This window comes from Amblyomma maculatum, chromosome 5 (genome assembly GCF_055883805.1).
Source record: "Amblyomma maculatum isolate TAMU_Amacu chromosome 5, ASM5588380v1, whole genome shotgun sequence".
NCBI lineage: Eukaryota > Metazoa > Arthropoda > Arachnida > Ixodida > Ixodidae > Amblyomma > Amblyomma maculatum.
The window spans coordinates 97,990,205-98,006,627 of NC_139348.1; the positions used below are offsets into that span (position 1 = coordinate 97,990,205).

The 16,423-nt window shown below is 43.4% G+C and overlaps 1 protein-coding gene across 1 annotated transcript; it reads left to right on the forward strand.

Annotated features, from left to right (window-relative positions):
- Window positions 1–3,698: 3,698 nt before the first annotated feature.
- LOC146188983 (uncharacterized) lies at window positions 3,699–16,142 on the forward strand. Its single transcript, XM_084605147.1, has 5 exons — window positions 3,699–3,890; window positions 6,734–6,891; window positions 8,027–8,100; window positions 9,073–9,156; window positions 15,681–16,142. Exons 1-5 carry the CDS (start codon window positions 3,699–3,701, stop codon window positions 15,809–15,811), a joined length of 639 nt encoding a protein of 212 aa, XP_084461273.1. The 3' UTR covers window positions 15,812–16,142.
- Window positions 16,143–16,423: the final 281 nt, after the last annotated feature.

Genomic DNA, 16,423 nt, shown 5'->3' on the forward strand with positions numbered 1-16,423 from the left:
AGCCAGGCCATCTTCCTTGAAACGATTAGATCCCATACATAATCTTTGTTTACGGTTTTTGTCAGCTGCGTATCGAACACCTTCAATAGCCAGCCTTTATGTAGAAACAAATAAACCTGGCCTAGAAGATAGAAGAACCGCACTAACAGGTACAGTCTGTCAAAAATATACTGCCCAAGGGTTTTGCTTCTCAGCCTCGTAATGAAGCTAGTTTCGCATCTGCAGCGCTCGAAATCTCGTAGAAGTGAAATCTAGTCCTTGCTCTTTTCTATGATTAACTCCATGTACCAGTATTGCTTCCAGGTGCTTAGAATGCTTAGAAGCAAACCCCTTGGGCTGTATATTTTTGACAAAGACTGTACATACATCCTTAAAATCCGTTCTCAGCCGAACCGTTTCTGTTATTCAATAGTCACAAAATGTCCATCTAGAAGTATCTTCAACAATACGCCCCTGTTGATTAAGCTGTTGTTCATGCTTTTTGAACAAAAGTGCCCGGACTTAGACACAATAAATTAAATGCCAAGTATTGTTCCAAGGCATAAACTACGTCCCGCCAAGGTACACCTTCCCCACGGTTTTCGACCTCACACTAACGCAATTTCCGACAACAAGAACACCACATGAGCATATCGTACAAGAATAACCTGGCACTAAAAGAAAAGCATAGAAATGACATCACAAACTACGTCCCACCAAGGTGCACCTTTCCCACGGTTCTCGACCTCACACTAACGCAATTTCCGAAAACAAGAACACCACATGAGCATATCTTACAAGAATAACCTGGCACTAAAAGAAAAGTATAGAAATTACATCACATTTTATAGAGATGGCTCAAAAACTTAAAAACGTCGTTGGTAGTGTAATAGTACAGGACAGAACAGAACATAACACGACTGTCTTTTTATTGTTATTTTGGTGCGTTACAAGAAAATAGGCAGACACTGCTTGGACCCATAGCCAGCGGCTGGTAAAGGGTCCAATGGAAAAAGTACACAGGTTGCAGGCACCCAATCGTCAAAGTTAGAGACATCAGAAGAAGGAACTACAATAAACATGAAGAAAGTTAGTTATCGCTTATACATTCGTAAAACTGCCAATGAAGAGAAGAAAATATAAACTAAAACCTCACAAATCAAACAAAAGCGTGTAGAACTTATACAAGAATTAAAGCAAAGAAAGATGAATGCATAATATCACCACACTATAACAATACATAATGTCACATGTCGCAGAGAAATAATGCATCAGATAAAATACAGGTATATGTAGGGGTTACATGGGTAACACCAGGCAGATGAATATCAATTTTTACTGCCAAATGATCACAATCTGGGATTAGCTCTTAAGACAAGTCCGTAGTTCCCAACGAGGGATGGCAATAGTGTGTGCAAACACGTCTCCAGATCTTACGTTCAGCAAGAACGTAGGTGAATGGGAGTGGCGCAATACAGGGCAAAACCTTTGAAGTGATCACTGTGATCATAGCTAGGCCGGTTTTTATAGGTATTACAGAAAGTTGCCGGGCCAGTTGGTACATAGTTTTCAACAGAAACAGCGCGCTAAAACAGGACAGAGAAAGAATACAACACACAGAACACAGGTGTAGAAGAAGGGCGACCACAGGTGGAGAAGGGCGACTTCTAGTTCAAGTCGCCCTTCTTCACCTGTATATAAACTTCAGGATATCTGACAGTAATGAGTGAATTCATGGTAACTAATTTGGGCTCCCCCGCTCCCACGACGTCCCCAAAGCAGGCTGCTACTAGTACAGAGCAGGTTCACTATGTGCCATTATCTCTCTCTTTCTCTCTCTCTCTCACACACACACATACACACACACAAACACACATAATATATATATATATATATATATATATATATATATATATATATATATATATATATATATATATATATATATATATAAATGTAAAATGAATCACCAAGGTTTTAAAAACGTAACGTTGGATTTATTTCGACGTTTCGGCCGGGGTCCGGTCTTCTTAAAGAATGAAGTACAGGTGGTTACACGCATTTTCTTAAAAGCCCTCACAGAGAGGATGAAAAGGGGGAAGAAAACGGGTGAGGCAGAGATGTTACCTGCTACGGCGACAACAAACAGTATACACACGCACATCATGAGAGAGGGAAGATAGAGGGGGAAGTGGGGAAACGCCCGGCGTAGCGGGTTTCCCCTTTAAAAAAAAAGGGGGGGGGAGGGCGAAAAGTTGGAAAGGAAAAGATAAAAAGGAAGAGGCGGTGGTGGAGGTTCAGCTTTCTACAAAGAAGGAAGAACGAATGTGCCATTTGTGAGCGACCATGGAGCGACCGCGCCGCCGCCGGGTCGTCATCAGTGTGGTCCGTCGCGGCGTAAAAGCATTCAAAGTGGCTCCAGACGCCGTCACACGTGACGCACGAAACAGGGGTGGTACACAGATTAAAACAACATGGTAAGGCTCGTTATACAAGGAAATGTCAGGGCAAAAAACATGGATAAGTGAGCATATGCCACTGCTGCAGCATCTGCCCATCTGAACCAAAGGGCACGCTGGAAAATCTTGGAAGAGGAGAAATGCAAATCAAGCTCTAAAGGATTCTAAAGTGTTACTTAAAAAATAATAACAAATACTTCGATAATAATGGACAAGATACATTTAAAGCATAAATGTCACTCAATGGAACAGTATTCGGACACATTACAAAGTTAAACAGAGATCAATCCTAAATCTAGCGCCACACATCGGTATAGTGGTTGACAAAAAAAAAAAGACAGTGGAAAGCCATAGTTCAAAAAATTATTTCAAACCGCCATCTTATCAGGGTAGATTTATGAACAATAGCACCATGCGTACATAAAGGCGAGTCAACAAGCAATATATAAACATGACATTTATTACATGACATTTTGTTTGTTACCCTCGAGATCCGGAAATGTTTAAAATAATTGTGTCCGTTATTGTAGGGATGTTAGACCTGCCTGACAGGGCTCAAGTATGAAGGTAGGACGGCTTTCCTACTGATTCGTTCATACCGCCTGCGACGGTGTTGAATTTATGGATTAAGTACGATTCACAACGTTTGCGGTCATAGTGTGTTTTGAATCCTGATTGGAGTACAGCTGCTGTGAAGTTATCGAACTGATGTCCAAATATATTTTATGTTTTAAAAGAGGGAGATTTGTACATATATATATATATATATATATATATATATATATATATATATATATATATATATATATATATATATATATATATATATATATATATATATATATATATATATATATATATATACATATATATATATATATATATATATATATATATATATATATATATATATATATATATATATACGCAGGAAACGTGAAGTATTGAGTAAACAAATTTGACGAGGCAATGAGATCACGCGTAATATGCGTGCCCTTTTAAACTACCAGTGTAGAAAAAGGAGAAAAGGACACTATCGATAACATGTTACAGTCACGGCATGACATTCCTGAGAGTATGCAACTAAGATAAGAAAAGAAATACAGGAAATCGTTAAAAGCACATTATTTTGCTTCGCACCTGTCGTTCTCGAATGCGAACACAAGCCCTGTACTTCCAGCGGAAGTCGCATGGCTTTATTAGTGGAAAATATATTCACACTGCATGGCTTTCCACATGAAATACCCGGTGAAAGTTGCAATGAACGACCGGCGCTCGTGCGCGCATTCCACGCATCGGAGGCAGAATTGGCAGGCTGGGCCGATCTCCGTGCCCACAATGCTGGTGGCATACACAGTTTTCTCACTTGTGGGGTTTCGATTGGAGACTGTCACTGGTATAGATTATCCGGAAATGCGAAGTGACCTGCAGCTGTATCAGGATTCGAGCAGGGTAAGTCTTTTACTGATTTCTGAACTTATATAACTAAAACAACCCAAGGGTTGAATCGACTTGAATGATTAGTGGCCTGCACCGAAGACAGACTAGGTTTCATCGGCCATTGCGAAGTTTAAAGTGATTGCCCCAACTAAATGCGCGCAAGCGCAAAAAAACACAGAATAGCCTAGGCCAGTGAAGTTGACTGATACACTACAAGTTCACCGCCTCTTAGCACCCCCTGCTGCGTCACAGGTCTGACCGCCGCCGTGGTCAGTTGTTCCGCAGCCGCTGGTGACTGAGGGCCGGGGTTTTATATAACTTATGAGAGGTTGCGGCCAATTACTGCACCAGGGTGGCCAACTCCTGTTCTGGTGAGGTAGTGCGTTGCCGGAGGTGTTCACCGGCAGCAGGTTGCACCCCAAACCTGTTTATGCAATTCCATCGACACGCGGATATTTTAATCCGGTGGATTATTGCGTGGCACCGGGATTTGAACACCGGCCCTCTTGCATGCGAGGCGGATGTTCTACCACTACGCCACCGCTGAAGACCTATCGCTGTCCAAAAAGGTAAAAAAAAAAAATCAATCACCGTATTTTAATGTTGCGGCACAAAGAAAACTGTACTTTCGCATTTGTGCAGAGACGAAGTGAATTTACATTACTAAAGCAGATGTGGCCAGTTGTGGAAAATTCATGTTGAAACAAATTGCTGTAGGTTAACTCTACTAAACCCAGATGAAGTGAAAGCTTCGTTAAGCTTGCTTGCGTTTCTTCTTAACCATCCTCTTCACCATCATCACTATAGCTACTGCAATCCAAAACTAAATGTGTCGTTATTGTCAGCACAACTACCATCAATATCATTATCACTAACTACAGCGTCATTATCATCGCTACTGTCATCGTCACTATCACTAACTTCATTATCATCAGAACTGTCACCCTCAAGCTAGACAAGGAGAATTACGATCTCTTTCTCTTACCACCTGCGCAACACATCTCCCTTTTCTTTCCATAATACATTTGCTATCCTTATACGAGCCCGGATTGCGCGCTTGGCTGGAGATCGGACCGATAGTGGTTCGATTCCTCGTGGCGCAATGTGGTGCGACACCATGTGGGTGGGGCATGGTGTTTGCTTGTAGCCACACTTTGTCCTCTGGCTCACTAAAGGCCAAATGTGAGCCGCCGTCGACCTTGAACCGCTGTGGAGTACTGACACAAAAAAGAGAGACCATCAGAGTGATAGTGGGGTCTAATTTCGTGGTTTTAAATTCGTGGCTCGACTGACACCGCACTGTCAGCTCTTTTGCAGGATAGAAGCACGAGGCACAATAATAACTTTGAATACGATGCTTCTCGCGTACTTCAACAATTTGCCTCGAATGAGGGCGTAACAAATCTCCAGTAGCTCTCAACCACTCGACACTTCTCAGTGTCTTAAATCTTTCCGACCCTTGGTGCAGATTGAAGATATTAAGTCATTATTAACTTTGAGCTATCGGTCCAATGGGTAGCTAAAATGCTAAGTCCGTCTGGGAATCCGGGTACTAGGATCCTCCCACTGTGAACGTTATGTCAGCTAATGGTTGTCTATACTGAAAATCATTTCATGCGTTCAGTCTTAAATGGTGGTTTGACAACTTCTGCTACCCTACTAAACAAAGCTGAACATTTTATACGCGGGGCAAATGAAGCTTTTTTTCAATAAGATTCAATAGGCAGTCAGGCTTAACACTCTTGGGTTTGTCAAATTCGTCGCACGTCTTGAGAAATGCTACATTGGGACGTGAATAGTAGGAAAAGGAATTGACGAGGGCATCCACTTTAGTAGAAAGGGCAGTATCTGCCATCAAGAACGTTAGTGTTAATCCTTAGGTCGCCTATTTGTACGGGTACGTTGCTACATACGTTGCTACATAAAAAGGCTGCATTGGACTTCAATAGATATAAACATTATCTGGCAGGTAATATGTATACATGTTAGTATTGGTGACACAGTTGTATTTGAAACTTTACACATTTTGAAGTTCAAAAGTGCGGGTCGCTGGAGTTTACGAAGCAAGCATCCGATCTTAATGGGCTGTGCTTTCATAAACGCAGTTGCGAAATGGCCCACAATTTTAATAATGTTATGATGTGGTAATATATATGGTTGAACATCCTGAATAAATATTGTTTATGAGAGTTGCCGTAGTTGAGGGTGTACTGCATGCTCATCTCTCCCAAACATCTCAAAACAACATTGCCATTATTACAGTTCAAATACTGCAGTCCACCATTGCTATGGAATAATAGCACAGCAGTATCATTAATGCTATTTAAGTTTGGTTTGATTTGGCTTATGGGGCTTGATGTCCCAAAGGGGACATCAAGCCCCCAACCGCCTTGAGAGACGCCGTAGTGGATGGCTCCGAAAATTTCGACCATCTGGGTTTCTTTAATGTGGACTGACATCGCACAGCACACGGGTGCCTTGCTTTTCGCCTCCATCGAAAAGTGGCCGCCGAATTATTTTAAGTGTCGTGGTTGGCATTTGACATTTACGGTTTCATGCCGGCTATGAGTCGCAGATCCCGCTTTCTTCGGTGATCGTACTATTAGTTAGCTAGAGATAAGGGCTAGTATTTTCATTTTTTGGTTTTCACCTTTGCCGTTGCATATGTGCCGCTACTTCAGATTTCATTTAAACGGGATGTCCGGCCCTTGTTTTTATTATGCTACTGGTCCCTTCTGGGGCTTTAGTTGAGATGCTCGTATCAGTTACTTGATACAAACAATTTCCTTGAACTTGAATGAGAGCTGTTTAAAGATGGAAACTCATGTGTGCTATAAAAATCTGTTGGTTTGCAGTGCTATCCCGACGTCGGGGAGTGGTACCTCATGTACAGAAATTACTACTACGATCGGGATTTTGGCGGAACCGCAAAATGCGTCAAATACCAGAAAGTCGGACCCTACCAGAATTTCAGCTCACCGGCGCTTATCACCTTTGCACACAATGGGTCCATGTGAGTCACCAATAAGCGATGGAGGCTGTTTAGTTCTGCGTACCTTTCTCTTTGTTTCGTTTCTAGCTAGTTTAGTTTTTCTCTTGTTTTGTTTTACCTCAATAAACCTGCATGCAATTATATAAGTCCACATTATAAAGTCCGCGTCATCTTCATGCTTTTAGTGCAAAAACATTATTGCCCGGATCGTTGGATTTCGTCGTGATTGCTGGAATGCTTCCTTCAAGCAAAGGGTCTGGAAAAAATTGTGACACGGACAGAAAAACTTTAATACACGTAGGAGTTAAGGGCATACAAGCCCTCAGGTACTCGCCCGACACCCCTGCATCTCGCAACTTGGCTGATGGCTATGGTCTGTACGGTCGAGGAGCGCTGCAGGGTTTCCCAGTCCTCTTAGGTTTTGAAGAACTCTAGGCCCCACGGGGGGGGGGGGGGGGGGGGGGGGGCGCCAGGCAGAGGACAGGATGTGGAGGGAAGAGGTAAAGGGTTCTGGTCACAGTGTACATTGTGGAAGGGGGTATCGCAGTGGGATAGAATAAGGGGTAAGGAATAGTGTGTGTTTTTAGTCTGTTGTTGCGTGTTTACTGCCTAGGTAGAGGTTGAGTGGGGGTAGAGCCCGTGCGAGACTTTGTAGGTTACCCACAGCTCGCTGAACAAGGTGTAGCGCTGTCTCGTCAATCCAGGATTAGAGGCCACCTGAGCCCGGTTTAAAGAATCTTGTTTCTCGTATTCCTCTAGTGCGCAGGCATTCATAACAGCTCCATTTGGCGGTATGTGGGTGCATCGGGCGAGCCCAGTATGCTAAAATCATTGACATATAATCCGCCTCGTGTAAAATTTAAAATCGCAGTTTTAGAATCTGTTAAAGTGTACTGGGCTTCCGTGTGGTTAAATCGAAGTGGTTAAATCAAGTCTTGCGTTATTCGTAGTCTAAGTCCTCTTTTCTCACTGAATGAAGGAAACTGCCACGAAGGAAGCAGATCTTGTGCCCAACAAAAAACTAGGTCCTTATGAGCCTTTTCTACTCTAAATCCAAACATAAGGATTTGTAGTGTAAACCCTGTCTTAGTAATGTTTCTGAGAAGTGGCATAAGCCCGCCTTTGCTTAACTAAGGCAATTTCTTCTCTGATGCAGCACCGCGAAGTTGCAGCAGAGTTCAGCAGAGTGCTACGAAGCAAAGGACAAGTTCACATTTACTCCCGATGAACGTAAGTATTGGGAGTGCTCGAAATATAGGGAGCGATGCGAGAGGATCTCGTTAGAAGTGATAAACATATTTTAAGAGTTCGTGTCGAAATAGAACGTATATGTAATCACTTGGTGGGTCAGCAATCTTAGGAGCAGGCCGGAATAAGGAACACGCGATGAATGGAGTGAAATGTGGTTTGTATTTTATGAGTAGAATAATTTAAACGATACAAGAGGTAAAAGAGGGAAAACGAAAGGAAATGCGAAGTGAAGCAGAGTGATTGTAAGAAACAACAAAGCTGAGACTCAGGTAATCATTGTCGTCTACGGCTAGTGTATGACGAGGACCGTATACTATGGCATGCTGAAAAAAATAAAAACTAGCTGTAGTTAGGTCACGTTGTGCCCCTCACGTTGGACGTGAGGGGCACAAATGTCATTGCATGGTTCAGCAACTCTAGGTCGTCAAAAGGTTACTGATTCCTCACTTTTAACCGACGTGTCGAAATGTTTGCACGAGGGAGACTATCCTGCAGCTTTGACGAACAGCTGAATAGGATAGCTGAGAACAAGAACTTGGACTCATTTGAAAATCCACTTTATTTGTAGAGTGCAAATGCTGGCAGTTCTAATTTTTAGCTTTCACGTTGACGGCAGCCAATATCTCAGTTATGCCCAGCTTCCAAGATAAATAATGAGTTGATTGGTTATTATGGCTGATTAATCGTCCAACTATTGAGGTCGGCCGTACTATGCAAATCACTTGTAAAAATAACGCAGACGTCCCCTTCACAATAAATACAATAATTAGCAGTACACGGTAAAAACGACCAGCTCTTATCTTGCTAATATGAAAAACACGCTCATAAAAGAAAATGGGAAAGGGGGGGGGGGTATGTGCCACGATCTGCATTACTGAAATTCCCCTCCTTACCACTGCTGCCTTGATGTGCAAAGTTTTTGAACCGCGTCGACATTTTCCCCCATTGCAGATGACGTAGAGCCCCATGACTATTATCTCATATACACTGACTGCACAACATGCAGCGTCTTGCGACACCGGTACGCTGCCAACGGTGAGTGGAAGGCGCTATTGCTACAATGACGTTTTATAATATGCGCACTTTATCACGGCAGGATGCCACTTTTTGTTTGCTTTAGAAACTAATCACTACTACATGTGTCGACACCAAATTACTCGTGTGCTTAGTGGAGGATTCTACTCCACGACTAGACGCTGGCAGCGCAGTGTTTTGACCGTTCCTAAGCGAAAACTACACGCCCCTCAGTCGTTGTTGTGTTGCTTTGCGGCACTTACGTCGCAACAAGCGTTACTCGCTCAGTGTAGTGCTCACAACGACGCATTATGTGTAAGTTTTTGAGATGCTGATGCCAGAGTGCAAATATATTTACTGTTTTAAATTGACCGACGAGAAAAGTTCGCCTGCGGCACTGTGAATGGCCTTCATTCATGGTCTGTTTAGTATGCTCCGGTGGTAAAGTCTTGGAAAGGTCCAGAGAATGAAAGCATCTAAAACAAGCAAATTCGACAGGATTTAATAAGGAGTGTTGCTTGAACGAATTCTCACATTGTTGCCTTCACTTTTACATGTAGGCTGAATGTGAATTAGAGTCAAATTAACAACGAGCAAATTTCATGACATTTAGTGCTCCAGACTTCACCATGGTTACTTCGTAATCAGACCCGATATAGCGGCCATGATAAGGTTGCACAACAGAGAAAGCAATGTTTTACACAGGTGGTTACCTTTCCGCACCATATCTTTCAATCATCGCAGCAACCTGCGCATACTCATGTCTCAGAAGCAGTAAGCTAACGTACTAATGATATGATACCGCGATCCGGTAACTTAATTTTATTAAACATTCAGTGCAGGTAAATATGAGCACAATATTATGAAACCTACCTAAAGGAACTTTCATCTTTTTAAACCCATCGTTCACTAGGAGGAAGCTGCTGTTGAAACATGCCAAGAGGTTTGTTAATTCTACTGCTTACGCGAATTGCTATCACGACACTGTTTCTTGTGCCCTTGTTATAGAGACAACCAGCATCTTTTGTATGTTGCAGCGATATGATGTGTCGACGCCTTTACATCTTTGTCGCTCCGTTTCCACTCGCATCTTCATCAGCGCTTACACATGACCTTTACAATATCATCCGGGAACACCGTGGACCTTTCGTAGCCTTTCGCATCAAAAAGAAACGTCAAAGCGCAGACAAGATTAGCAGAACCGACCAAAAGGAAAAGTGTTGAATGTTTTGTCTTCAGGACCTATCGGTCTCTATTTCAGGGATCAGAATATATTTCCCCTGCAACCAACTGGCTAGTTAAAAATCCTATTTCAAATATACTTGCATGTCGGCATAGTTCCGTTGATTACCAGATTAGCAGTGTTGCCTAGTGTTTGAAGTCTCATATCAGCGTGCCATCTACTGGCAATATATTCTGACGTTTGTAGAATCGCGCATGACTGGAATCAGTCGCTTCAGAAGAGTGGGACAAATTGCTTATCTTGAGCACCAACGGAGTATGCATGTTATCTCAAGACTGTGTAGTGTAATCGCAGATTGTCCTGATAAAAGCGTTCGCTGCGAAAAGATTTTGGCGCAGGAGCCTAACGGCGACGTATCGCAGGAAGTCCGGCGTCGTCGCCGTGAGCGGAGAATGGAGAGAAGCATATTTTTATCTTCCTTTTTCTTGACGTGTCATAGTGGCGCCGGCATTCGGTGGCTACCAGAAACCTTCAGCGATAGGATGTACGTTGATGGATCAACAGATAACGCGCGAGCAGCTGAAGCGCTCAGTCATTTTGTGAAGTCCTTAAAGTGCCATTGTGAGCTAGGAGCAGGCATCCGTGGTTCTGTACGAAATAGCGCTAGTGTATGATACAAATAGGGCAAAGCTTAATTATACCATTTCTTTAAATTAGTTAGGCACAGTAACAGTACAGATATAGTATTGCACGGGCGCTTGACTGCGTACTGGTACAAAATGTAAGGTTGGACTTCAACTCCTTATTGAAGGGGCGGGCATTCATCAGGACTTCTTGCAGCTCTTTATTCTGAACTGGCATCAAAAGGGTCGAGGCAAATTTCAGCATTATGCCTGGATGGACACAAGTGCATCTTGGCCAGAGATTGAATCTTGCGACTTTAAACTCTGCAGTGAAACACCATGTCCGCTAAGTCACCGCGCGGATAATATGCGCACCTCATAGATTTAATCACCGAGTGTCCACACACCAGCTTCTCACTCAATTTCTTATGCAAAACAGTCGTTTCTGGCAGTTCAATTCGAAGAAGAATCTTGGCACAGAACAAATGCACGGTTGATTGATGCGATTCACCGGTTACAGACATACGTGGGGATTTGCGGAAAGTGAACCAAAGATAATAAAAACGGAAGAACAAACTGGCGTAAACGAAATATTGATTGCCGGTATGTGGCGCTCCTGGCAGTATTTTTCATAATGCACCTTAAACAACCAACCCAACTTTTCTCCAACGTACATTTTTACGGGGCGCCATTTTCCGGCATAGAAGGAAGGTTTTCAAAATATAAAAAAAAGGTATCTCGTGAGAGCCCTTTCATCCCGAGGCAGGAATGCTACTTCTAGGCCACGCAGGCTCGTTTGTATGTCTTTGTAAAAGCTGGGAGTTATGTCTCCTCGGTCGTTTTTTCTTACAATGCCATACCTTGCGAGTGTATCATAGTTAATATCTGTGGGATATTGAGGCATGAATCAATTAATTAATCATTCAGCGGATAGGAATGAAAATACGCAAGGGAAGAGCGGACGGAAGCTGTTAAATCTGTCGCATTATACGCTTAAAGGCAGAGCTTAAGTTCCTCCCAATTTTTGTATTTGCATAAATAAGTGGATAGCCTGAGCAGCTCCATAGGAAGGCAAACATGTCGTTTATTTGGCGCAAATGCGACTTACCGCTTTTTAATAATATGCTCAAGTTACGCGAAACATCCTGATATAGTTTAAAAGCTGGCGCTGCTGAGATTGCCTACTTTGTTCGTTTTCTGCAGGCGTAGTGCCGCCAGTTTTAAAGAAGGTAAGTAACTCACCTCGGGAAAGTGACTCACTTCTGGGTCAGAAACGCGAACGCTAATGAAGAGGGCTCTAATTAAATTGAGGAGATCACGGTTAACTATGAAAGGAAGGCGTAACGGTAACAGACAGCAAGTGTGCAGAATGGGTGAGAGAAACAACTCCGGTTAATGGTACTCCAGTAAAAAAAAGAAGATATGTGAATGAGTAGGACATGTAGCGGGAGGAGAGGATTTCCGATGGTCGTAATGTGATTCCAAGGAAAGACAAGGGCGCTGAGGACAGCAGAGAGTTAGGTAGGCGGATGGGACTGGTGAGGTTAAGAAGTTTGAAGGGGATGTGGATGTGCTTGCACAGGACCGGCATAAAAGGAGGGATTAGGGAAAGACTTTTCTCCAGCAGTGGGTATAATCCGGTTGATGATGATGATGATCATCATAATCATCATCAGCCTGACTATACCCACCGCATGGCCAAGGCCTCTCCCATATTTCTCCAATTAACCCGGTTATGTGCTAGCTGCATCCACTTGACCCCTGCAAACTTCTTAATCTCAATCACCCACCTAACTTTCTGCCGCCCCCTGCTACGCTTTCCTTCCCTTAGAATCTAATTTGTTACCCTAAGCGACCATCGGTTATCCTCTCTTCGTACTACATGTCCTGCCCATGCCCATTTCTTCTTGATTTCCACTAGAATGTCAGTAACTTGAGTTATTTCTCTGACCCATTCTGCACGCTTCCTATCTCTTAATGTTACCCCCAAGATTTTTCGTTCTATAGCCCTCTGCGTTGTCCTCAACTTAAGTAGAACCCTCTTGGTTAGCCTCCGGTTGATGATGATGAACAGGTGTAATGACCGCAGTGACCACGTGCGATTCCATTCATTGCCGACGATTTGTGACTGTACGAGATTTTGTATAGCAACCTTTTTCATGTGTATGACGTCTACATAGGCCTGAAGAGCACTTGACACTCAACCGCAGCTCTTTTGGGAATTTACGGAGCCTTTCGAGTTTGCATTTATAATAGAGACTAAAGCAGTGAAAACTCCATAAAATATCACATGGACGGTTTCTGGTGAAGTGTGCGCGACGGGTATGCTCTTGGAACATTTTAGAAACGAATGCGCATCTCGGGCTGAGTGGGGCTGGGTTGGATCCCCAGTCTTACATGATACTTTTCGGTTTTCAATGGGTGTAATATATTCGTCTGCCTGGTGCTTGACTGGTTTGGGGTTATTTTCTCGGGAATATCGTCTAGAACCAAACCAGCGTTATTAAAGGACCCTGACCGAACCGTTCCTGATTTCCCCGCTTCACGACAGACGTGAAAGCATTAATTCGACATAAATGATAATAACCGTTTTTATGCAGTATTTTAAATACCCTTTTAGCAGAAAACTGGTGGCGTCGGCGTTCGTGGCACGAAATGTACGACCACGCATCTGGCAGGTGGCCCTTACTATGTTGCAGTTGACAGGTGACATGGCTGGGAACTGAGTGGTCGGCAGGTCGTGCGACTTTATTAAACCATATGGCATGATCCAGTGGCAACTCGGGCAAATAAGCGTGACATGGGAATCAAACACGCCTGGTCTCTTGCACCCCAATTTCAAGCCATGTAACGCGGAAAATCTCGAAAGTGACTCCGACAGGTGCTAGTAGGCAGGAGACGTGAATAGGCACTGATTCGTCGAAGATGCAGTTTCAGGAAAGAAAATTGCCGCGGCATAGTGAATTTGTTGGGAAGGAGTATGAACGCTGCAGTAATATGTCTGCACATATTTGGTAACAGTGTTATTTACCTTGATATACATAATTGTCGCTGACGCGTATATGTAACATAAATGTCATTGATCGGCTGTGAAATATAGTAAAAACCTTATTTTTCCTAGTAGTAGGAACCCTGGTAGCCGGCGTTGTACGCAAAGCATGGTTCCAAAGCTGAGACTCCGTCATCAAGCGGCCGGTTAATATGCGTAACACACACACACAGCAAGCGGCAGCACATGGGAACATGTATTGAGAGTTCACCGCGTAAACTGTTAAATGAGCGCAAAGTTTATCAAGCCACCAGTTCGCGAACAGTGTTGCGCGAATTGAAGCGACATTATAAAAAAAGCGTGCGGCCTCACTTGCTCCTGAGTCTATTTTGACGTAAAATCATCAAGTGCATCTAATGCTGGTCATCACACGCGACCACGTGAAACGCCTTCCCTTCGCATCACAGATTCCAATTTTGGGACCTGGTGGCCAGCGGTAACGCGCAGACAAAATACTGTTTCATAACAGGAAAAAAAAAAAACACTTTATATGCATTATTTGAACGGATACCACACGAACGTATCATACTGTCACGTTCCTTCACGTAAGCAGTCTGCAGAGTCTCTGCTGACTTTTTTTTTTTTTTTTTTGGTTTCAGGCCCAAGTAGAAAATTTTATAAGCATGAAATCAAACATAAGCATTAAGGTCATTTTTTTCTGGTGAAGTAAGGATAAGCCATCACTAGGTCGGAAGGTAAAGAGTTACATTCGGTTAGCCACCACTGTAAAATTTACGGATGCCACACAATTTGGCGACACCATCAGCAATGCAACTTTGGTACACTGGTATTCGCTGTACACTGGTGTACACTGGTATTCGCTGTACACTGGTGCGTAACCTTATTTCGAGCGCGCCGATGCTGCTCTGTCGATCAAGTCAGCGACATCTACGTCAGGCTCTGGGTTGAAGTTATCCATCCCGTGAGCATGTGTGACAAATTAGAGGGATGCATCGATTCTTGTCTAGCCCATGACAAGCAAGTACCTTTTGTGCCGCTACTTGAATATGTGAGTGTAACGAGACGGCCAGGCAAACAAGCGGGAGTGACAGCGGATTAACGCGCGTTCTTCATACGCACCACTCGCCGGTCCTGTGCTTTTGCTTGGAAGAAGTCAAGTTCCTAGAACTTTATGGATGCCATATGCGATGTTCCTTGTAGCTGACAATTGCAGTCGCCCATTCCCATCGTCCACAGCAGTTTTGATGACAGCCACCTAAAAATGTTCCCTGGTCCCTGTTTGCAAAGACTGGAAGGGCGCGGCTGTCCGAGGTATGGTTCCGGGGCATCTATCTCTCCGACTTGTACGGGTGGCCGGAACCATGCCAGGTGCAGAGACCACTCTCAGATTAAACCCCTTCGTGTGTGGTCGGTTCATCGGTAATCTGCGCCCTCTACGATGAACTAGTCTATCGTGCCCTATTAGCATTAATCTCGGAATGCGTTGGGGCATCCCACACGAGGGTGACGAAATGTGGGCCCATGCGCACTCATTGTGCAGTGCTGTTCATTGAGCCAGGCGGGCTGGTTATGTCGCGAGTTGTGCAACTCCAGGAGGTAGGGTTGAGCACCACATTGAGCGTACAGGGCCGAAAGGTCCTTCCTTACTGCCACGTTGAAAAATTGAAACGTAAGCTAAAGTACGCACATGGGATAATGCTTTTCTTCATTTTTCTTTGCAACTTCGCAGGGTACGGCTGTACCTACTGGCGGCGGAGTAGCTCGATGAACCAACCGAACGACTGCTGCGAGTTCATCTACGACGAGAACTGCGGCTCATCGCCCAAATACCAGATATACGATTCCTCGTGTGCAAGTTAGACGCTTTGTTTGAGCGGCGGACGCTTGTATGCCCTACCCCTTACGGAGCCTTTCAAATGCATTTCAGTTTCTCACCTATACATTTTACTCTATCAACAAAGCACTGTATTCAATAACAAATGTGTCGGAGCTGTTTCTAATGCAATAGGATGGGTATGTGCGAACACATTGCTTTTTGTTTTTAAATAAAAACTCGAAAAGTTGATCAAGATGACACTATATGCTTGAATATACAAAACAATAACGCGGAACAGCGGTGCTACAAGAAACATTGTTGACGATGAATAATTTTGTTGTATGTTTGCGGCGAACAAATAAAAACCAGTGGGCTCACGACATATTTGCTTCCTCTTCACTTTTCTTTTCAATCTTCAGGTTTTTAATTATGTTAGTACACACGTTTCAAAATGTAATATTTATTCTTTAAATTTCGCATCTTGCTGGGTGGCAGTTTTGTCCGTTAGACAGTTATCTGTGATTGATTTACGACAGTGACTCGCTAAACTCGGAGATCGTATTGCAGATGATGATAAAGAGCTTAAACGGAGAAAGAAAAACATTGGATGGGAAAGTGAGATAAACTAAGGTAATGTACCATTCTGCAGTCTGTAG